The sequence below is a fragment of the Quercus lobata genome, chromosome 2, assembly GCF_001633185.2.
Source record: "Quercus lobata isolate SW786 chromosome 2, ValleyOak3.0 Primary Assembly, whole genome shotgun sequence".
NCBI lineage: Eukaryota > Viridiplantae > Streptophyta > Magnoliopsida > Fagales > Fagaceae > Quercus > Quercus lobata.
In genome coordinates, this window is record NC_044905.1 from 40,445,895 (window position 1) to 40,453,905 (window position 8,011).

The 8,011-nt window shown below is 34.7% G+C and overlaps 1 protein-coding gene across 3 annotated transcripts; it reads right to left on the reverse strand.

Annotated features, from left to right (window-relative positions):
• Nucleotides 1-1,800: 1,800 nt before the first annotated feature.
• On the reverse strand, nt 1,801-7,143 carry LOC115975603 (ATP-dependent 6-phosphofructokinase 3-like). Of its 3 annotated transcripts, none has more exons than XM_031096455.1 (13): nt 6,837-7,143; nt 6,424-6,470; nt 6,265-6,304; nt 5,800-5,862; nt 5,561-5,698; nt 4,183-4,341; nt 4,009-4,062; nt 3,769-3,837; nt 3,520-3,649; nt 2,863-3,128; nt 2,712-2,760; nt 2,440-2,594; nt 1,801-2,068 (listed from the first exon to the last, which is right to left on the reverse strand). In XM_031096455.1, the coding sequence occupies exons 1-13, from the start codon at nt 6,963-6,965 to the stop codon at nt 1,865-1,867; spliced, it is 1,503 nt and encodes a 500-aa protein (XP_030952315.1). In that variant the 5' UTR covers nt 6,966-7,143; the 3' UTR covers nt 1,801-1,864. The 3 variants fall into 3 exon arrangements, with proteins under 3 accessions (XP_030952315.1, XP_030952316.1, XP_030952317.1); XM_031096456.1 differs by lacking the exon at nt 6,837-7,143 and adding an exon at nt 6,021-6,113 and having other exon boundaries at nt 6,424-6,465; XM_031096457.1 differs by lacking the exon at nt 6,837-7,143 and adding an exon at nt 6,008-6,113 and having other exon boundaries at nt 6,424-6,465.
• Nucleotides 7,144-8,011: the final 868 nt, after the last annotated feature.

Below are 8,011 nucleotides of genomic sequence, written 5' to 3' on the forward strand. Positions count from 1 at the left end.
GAAGGGAAACCCTACGCTACAGAGGAGAGAGTGTAATCACTGCTCCCTTTTGAGAACTATTTTTTTTTTTTTTTTCAATCCTTCTATTATTGTTCCTTCACTAAGAGAATTTTTATGTCATTATGTTTGGTCCCCTACCCTTGCTTGGCATGGCCTAACCTAGTGAATGGAGCATCCAACACCTCAAGGAAGAGAATTAATGGCAGTGAATCGTAAATTGGCTTGGTGGGCTTCTTTGTATGATATTTGGCTGCAAAGGAATGCTTCCACCCACAATGTGTGGATCCATATTAACTGAAGTACAAAATAACAAAGATGTCAAAGCAAGAGCTGATTTTGCTTGTCAAGATACATTCACCCCTATTAACAGAATCATCTGCTCTAATTGGTGAATCTCTATTTCAATCCTCCAAACGAGCTAAGATTTGCTTAAAAGTTGATTGCTGTGCTGATAAATGCTTGGTCGTATGCCTGTTGTTAATTGTACTTAATCAAGTGGGTTCCCCCATTTTGGGGGTGAACTATTGCTTGCCTTTTTGGCTAGTTTTTTTTGGTTCCTACCCTGCTTTTTTGTCAGGGTAGGCTAGGCTCTTTGTATTGGTTTGTTGGGTTCCTTAGCAAGGGCGGAGCCACGATTTTTTGTTTGGGGGCCAAGTTGTAGTACTAATATATTTATCAAGACAACTCCTCACACACACATATGTACACATGTTTTTATATTATATACACAAACTTTTTTATTTGATAAGTTATACACACACACACACACACACACAAAACTTAGTATTTTCAATCACTATTATGTTTGATGGCAATCAGTCATAAAAAAAACAATTCATTTTTACTATTTTTATAGTGAAATTCTTAAAAAGTTTCACTTTTTATACAAATGATCAAATTTTATACTAAAATAAGTAAAAAATCTTTCAATTGAACTAATAAAATTTTCAAAAATATAAATGATCCAAAACTTGGAGGAAAAAATTAAGCTTCAAATATATTTGAAGTTATCTTGCTCTAACCCATTACGTAGCAACTAAAGAGACATTTCATGTGTAGTTTTAGTGACAATATTTTTTTAATGAGTCAATGACTTGTTAATTATCACATAACGGGTTGAAAAAGATATAGATTTAAACATGTTTGGTGCCAAACTTTATCAAATATTTAATAGATATAAGAGCACATTTTACAATAAAAAATCGAATTGTGAAAAATAAATCAAATATTTAATAGATATTGGAGCACATTTTACAATAAAAAATAGAATTGTGAAAAATAATGTTATGTTTCTATAATTATTAGACAATTTTTTTTTAAGAGCATCATTGGACTAAATCAAATATTTGAAGGGGGGGCAGACTCTTATTTTTGTAGACTAAATTTTGAAAACATTAAAATAATTTTATATATATTTTCAAAATTTTGGGGTGGCCACCCTATCCTTACACATAGCCACGCCCCTGTTCCTTAGGTAAGGTTGTGTTGTGGATTGCCATTGTTTTTGGCTGTGCAGTACTCTGTTCCTGCTCTGTGTTTTATGCAAAGCAGGTTTGTTTCCTGTGTGCTCTAATACAATTTGCTGGATTATCAAAAAAAGCATATGAAATCCCTTAAATCCATGATATCCGCACAAATAATTTATTAGAATAGAGAATTTTGATGAAGTGAGCTAACTTTTCCACATGCATCTCATGAAATTGGAAAGCCAAAAATTAACCACCAAATGTCACTTACAACAGAGAAGAGTGAGTAAAAAATAACTACTAATATTTATATATATATATATTTTTTAAAACTACTGGTCTTTAACTGTAGGCTACACAGCAATGGCAGCAACCACACAGAAAGGATTACATAAGACTCAACCGGTATAGCTGATGACCTTTTTCTCCAAACTGTCATCTGAATATTCCATCTCATCAACCATCTGGGTGGACAGTTCTTCCTCTTTCTTGTCTTCAATGACATCTTTAGCACTCAAGAAGCTCGGCTGATTTGTTGAAGACAGAAGCCTAGCCCACATTCTATCAGTTATCACAACCTTGTTCTGCTTCTCAATAATCCGCTGCAGGCCAACCATCCAATAAGTAACCCAGTGTTAGGGGAAATAAGTGTTGCTACCATGAAAAGAATGTTGCAGTTATGGAGAGAGATTTCAATTCATTTTATTCCTAATGCAAATTGAAAAATCAATGGTTCCACCTAACTCAATTATTATACAACAGAAATGATGACCTTGCCATAACAGAAGACTAGCAATTGACAAAGATTATTAGATGAAACATATATGATCTTTTAGATATATAATGTAAGGAAGAAATTTCATGATTACAATATGGTAGATTAGAGTATCATGCAAGAGAAAAGCTACAACCATGAAATACATCAAAAAGGGGAAGCATTATCGGATATAATTTAAGCAAGGGGTAGACTCACATAGAAGGGTATGTAAGAATGTCTTCCATTGACAGGCCCAACCGTGAATCCTGTATAGCCTGCCATTGCCCCATGAACAGCACTTTGAGCAAGAAGTGTGCAATATACATTGTCTGAGGCATTGCTTGGAATAGCTCTGATCATATAAGTAGGATCTGCCAAAGAAGTAATGATTTATGATATTAGAACATTGTATTATAGGTAATATTCTATACAAAGTACAAGCAAGGCAATGCCAGCCAGAACATCTTATACTAAAAAATATTACTAACCTATATATTTGAGGTTTATGACCATCTTATTTTGTTTGGAAAAATGATCCTGCAAAATCAGTAATTAAATTAATCTAAGCGTATTTGCACAATAGAATCTCAAAGTATAAGAAATACATACAACGCAAGAAAAATTACTTTAGATCCACACCTTAATTTTCTGCGATATCCAAAGCCCGACATCTTGGAGAAGCTTGTTTCCAGAAGCATCCTGCTTATCCAGGGATTGGATGCTCTCAGAAAGCAGATCCTGACCAGCGCCTTCAGCTATGACAAGAACCATATGCCCATTTTCTCTGAGCCGTTTCTCTATATATTCAAAAAGCCCACCTGGGCCTTCAAGATAAAAGGGTAACTCAGGAATCAAACAACAATCCACGTCTCGGCTGGCAAGAGTAGCATGCATTGCAATGAACCCTGCACCATAGCAATGTAAAGTTAGTACATTCTCATGAAAATGAAAGTCAATGGCTAATTCTATCAAGAAAGAGAAACACACACTACAAGTATGCCAAGGAAACAATAAAGTGTTTGGGAAATAAAATAAAAACAAAAAAAAAAAAACAAAAAAAAAGATTTAACCATGGAAGGATAAATCAAGAACCCCCGTCAATTTTCAATTTGTGTCCATGAAGAGTAAAGAAATCTTGCAATTTACCATCTGAATCAAGGTGCAGAAATTGATTGTTACATCTAAATAACATAACTTGACTGATTTCTTAATGATTACTATAGACTGATGGATGTGAAGGCTACTCTAGTTAGGTGATGAATGGAGGATGGCAACATATACAAACAGAAAACTTACCACTGTAGCGACCCATTAGCTTCACAACCCCAATACCATTCTCAATACTTTCAGATTCAACATGTGCTGCATTAATAGCACGCTGAGCCTCCTCAACAGCAGTGTCAAAGCCGAAGGACTTGTCAATAACCTAAAGCAGCAAGAAATAGCATGCATTCAAATCTATAACTCTGGTAGTAATAGCTGTGGGATAATTAGCATTATATTTAACATAGCGAATCCAGCACTTAGGCAACCCAAGAGATATACCGGAATATCATTATCGATGGTTTTGGGGATTCCAGCAACTGCAACTTTGAGACCACGCCTTCTAATTTCCTGTGTGAATTAATAATCGTTTGCATAAGGTGATGGAAATCAGCTATACATCAAATACACCTTGACCTTTTCTTTTTTCTTTTTTTTTGGGGGGGTTGTCAAGAATCTCAAACAATTGAATAATTCATAAATGGATTTTTGTATTAGCAATTCTAAAAATGGAAAAATCACCTCAAATATGACAGATGCCCCTTTTTGAGTTCCATCTCCTCCAATTATGTAAACCTGAGATCCAGAGAGCTATAAATCAAATGCCCACAAATTTGAGAGGCGCATTTAGGCCACACAATGCATATATCAAACTCTTAATTGATTGTCAAACCAGATTAAAAACATAATATATACCTGGTTTATCCCCCGATCTTGAATGCTGTCAACTATCTTTGAGGTATTATGGCCACCTCGTGACGTCCCAAGGATAGTTCCACCTCGTTTATGGATATCATTCACAACCTTAGGAGTTAAAGGAACTGTATTTCGAGCATAAAAACCCCTGTATCCTCCCTAAACAATCCATCAACTTCATTAATTATTGACGCCACCAAATTATGTACATTATTCAAGTGCTTCTAAAGCCAAAATGTTGACATGATGAATTTACAAAATTGCGCGTCTTCCAAGCCAGGGAAGGCATTAAATTCATGTGGGCAATGAGTAGGCCACCGCATTTAATTATTTATTTTTATTTAGGAAAAACAGCAAATTAACTCAAATGGCAATGACGCCCTGCACCAGCAGGGCACCACGTTGACCAATGTCATTAAAATACTTCAATGAATTTTGAAAACTTGACAATCTTTTTTCAACAAATATCCTGATTCCTTTCTAGTTCTAGATATTAAATGCTTATGAGTGCACAATGAATGATTATATTATAATGAAGTACCACATGAATGATATATAGGAAACTAAATCTGCCGAACCATTGTAGGGGATTTACTGAAACCATTGAATTCGGAATATGGTAAAGTAGCTCTAGGTTTGGGAACTACTCCTTTGAAGGATATCGCAACCACATCTATCCCGCCATTACATTTAGGTGAGCCCACCAGTTGCTAGTCTGAGTCTTTGTTCATTTCTCTAGTACCAGAATCAGACAATTCTAGAGGATTAGAGCACGTGGCTACGAACCACGGTGCCAGGGGTTTGAATCCCTCCTCGACCAGACGAAGGAGATATTAATTCCATTCAGGCAGGTAAGGACTTGGCTTGACCCCGTGTTCTCTCCTGGTTGGGTCGAAGGTGGAATAGGCAGATTTGTAAGGTAATTAGTCTCTCTTTCTTTGTTAGTAGTAGTTTAGTGCAAGCAAAAAAGCCCAACTGTCCCATCAGGAGAGAACTATGCAATAATGCATGTATTAGCAGTTCCCTTAGCATTAACTAGCCTAAGCACACTTCTGGAAAGGAAAAATGTAAAAAGGGGCAATATATGTCAGCAAAATATACAAAATACCCCTCAGTTTTAAATCAGGGAAAAAGCAAGGTCGCTTTGGTTTTCATTTTATCCTTCTGAATGCAAACTATATGAAAGGTATTAAACCTGTCCCCATTAATGTTGCAATCATGACTGATCACAAATTCTTTATCAAGAAATTCAGGGCATTTTCTTTTCATTACACCTGTATGTGGGTGTGACTGTGTGTGTACCTGTGAGGGTTGGTGAGGGGGCTGCAATAAGATCTATATGAAAGGTACTAAAGAAGAGATTGTAATAATCACTTACATCAATCCCCAGAACTTTCTTTACGCCATACATATGGTGCAAGCCACATACTATTTCCCTGATCACTGTGTTCAGGCCAGGACAGAGACCCCCACACGTCACAATACAAGCATGAACTTCGTCTGACTCAAAATACATCTGAACAACATTGAACAACAAACATCAATGACAATCATATGGTTTTTAATTAGTTCAATTCCTACGTGTAAAAAGCACACAAAACAAACAAAAACACATACCCGTTGACGGGGTCCAGCACGTCGAAAATGTGTACCTCTTGGACTATTCTTGTGAACAACAATCTGCAAAAGCAAAGACAAAGACAAAAATCTATGAATTTTAAAATTATTGCTTCTAATCCACTAATTAACCAAAAAAAAAAAAAATTGATAAATAAAGTTGCATCCTATTCCTACAACAACTTGCCTCCCATCAGAGGGAACCTACTTATAACAGATACCTTTCATGCCGGTCATCCATACCCAGAAGTTTGTGGCATAAACATCCAGGCAGGCCAGGCCCTCTTTCAAACATTTTTAGTTTCAATAATTAGCTACAAAGTACAAAGTCAAGAACATCATTGATTGCATAATGCTCTTTTCTTTTCTTTTTTCTTTTTTTTTGCCCCAAAAATCATAAAGATAATATATGAAAAAATAATCCTCTTTGGGAGGTAACAAAATGAGTCCAATGAAGAAACTGACCTTTTGAGCAACAGTGTCATCCACATTGACAAAATACTGCCTGGCAAATGGCAATACACAAATATCTCAATTTGAATCATCAATTCTAACCAAAACATTACCGAGAAAAAAGACGCAAAGTTAATTGCATAACAGAAATCTATGGAGAAAGTAACTCACTTAACAACTGAGTATGCAGGATTGTCTTGCAATGGATTCGAGTAGGTCTGTCAAATAAAAATCACCAATTTAACCACACTAATCAATTCATTAGTGAAAGTAAAAGCTAAATTGTTTTAAGGCCATAATTTATAAAATGAAATTATTAAAAATGAACCCAAAAAAAAAAAAAAGCAACGGTTCCTAGTATTCAAAATTAACATAGTAAATTGGAAAAGTTTCCTCCAAACAAAAAACTAAAAAAAGTGAAACAAATTCTACAAAATAAATTATAAAAGCCTTAATATATAGAGAATACAGAAACCGTTAACTCCGACTAATTTCGATTATAGCAGAGAAACTGGACCTGTTTACTTTACGCAGCCAAAAAAAAAAAAAAGTTGAATGATGAAGTAAGAGAAGAGAGGGCGTACAGGAAGATGAGGAATATAATCAGTCAAATGAGGAACATCTTCAAGAACATAACCGGCGGAACCGGTAACGATCTTTGGCTTACTACTACTGTTAATATTACTATTACTATTATTGTCAGCTGCAGCCATCACCACCACCAACCCAACGCTTTGAAGTTGAATCAATAAATATTAATTAAGCTTTAGCCTTTGGCAGAGAAGAATCATAATCAATAATAACGTTCAAAGAGTCCCATACTTATATCTATTTGTTGTTGACCACTCATCCTTCCGAATCTAGTGGTTTGAAACGCTAGCTTGTGCTCGGGTTTGAGAGAGACAGAGGTTTTAGTTGGAAAAGTAAACAGGTGGTTTCTTATTACTACTTTTCTTTTTTTTCTTTTTATTATTATTATTTTTTTTTTTGGTAACAAAGTAAATGAAGAATATACGATATCAGCTAAAAAAGGTATTATCACCGTCGGCGTTGGGAGAGTACAGAAGATACTTGGAGAAGAGGGTGCATGCTTATGGGAAATTGCGTGGGTGTCAAGTTGGTCAACTCATTTATTTCTTTTCTTTCTTTCTTTCTTTCTTTTTTTTTTTTAAAAATGGTAAATCACTATTGTGACATTGTCAATTAATTCATGCTTCGTTGCTTTTCTGATGCTGTAGCAAATATTGAAGAAAAGTTTCTCTTTTTTGTTTTTTTAGTACGTGTTTGTCTTTCAACAGCACATTTATTTATTTTTATTAATTCTTTTTAAAATTTGTTAGAGACAGCTCTATTAAAAGAAAAATGGGACCAGCCACCAGCGTAAAAGGGCCAAAGATATTTATGTTGCTTCTATGGTAACCTAGTTTCACAACCTTTTAATTCCTACATTTTGATCCCTTAAAATTTCTTTTTAGAATAAAATTTTGGATTAAATTGAAATATGGTATTTTAAGGAATTCATTTAAATCCAAAGCCTTAAGAGTCAAAAATAACAATAAAAAATTTGTAAAAATTAAATTGTGATAAAGTCCCACATGGATATTGTAGAGTCCAAATCTTCTGTCCCACTTTTCCTGCTCCACTCTATACTCCACCAATAAAAACTTGACACATGTTCACCTAATTAATTAAATACTACTATTAATTAATAACGGTAGTATTAATAAGTTAATAATTATAGTATTTAATTGATTAGGGG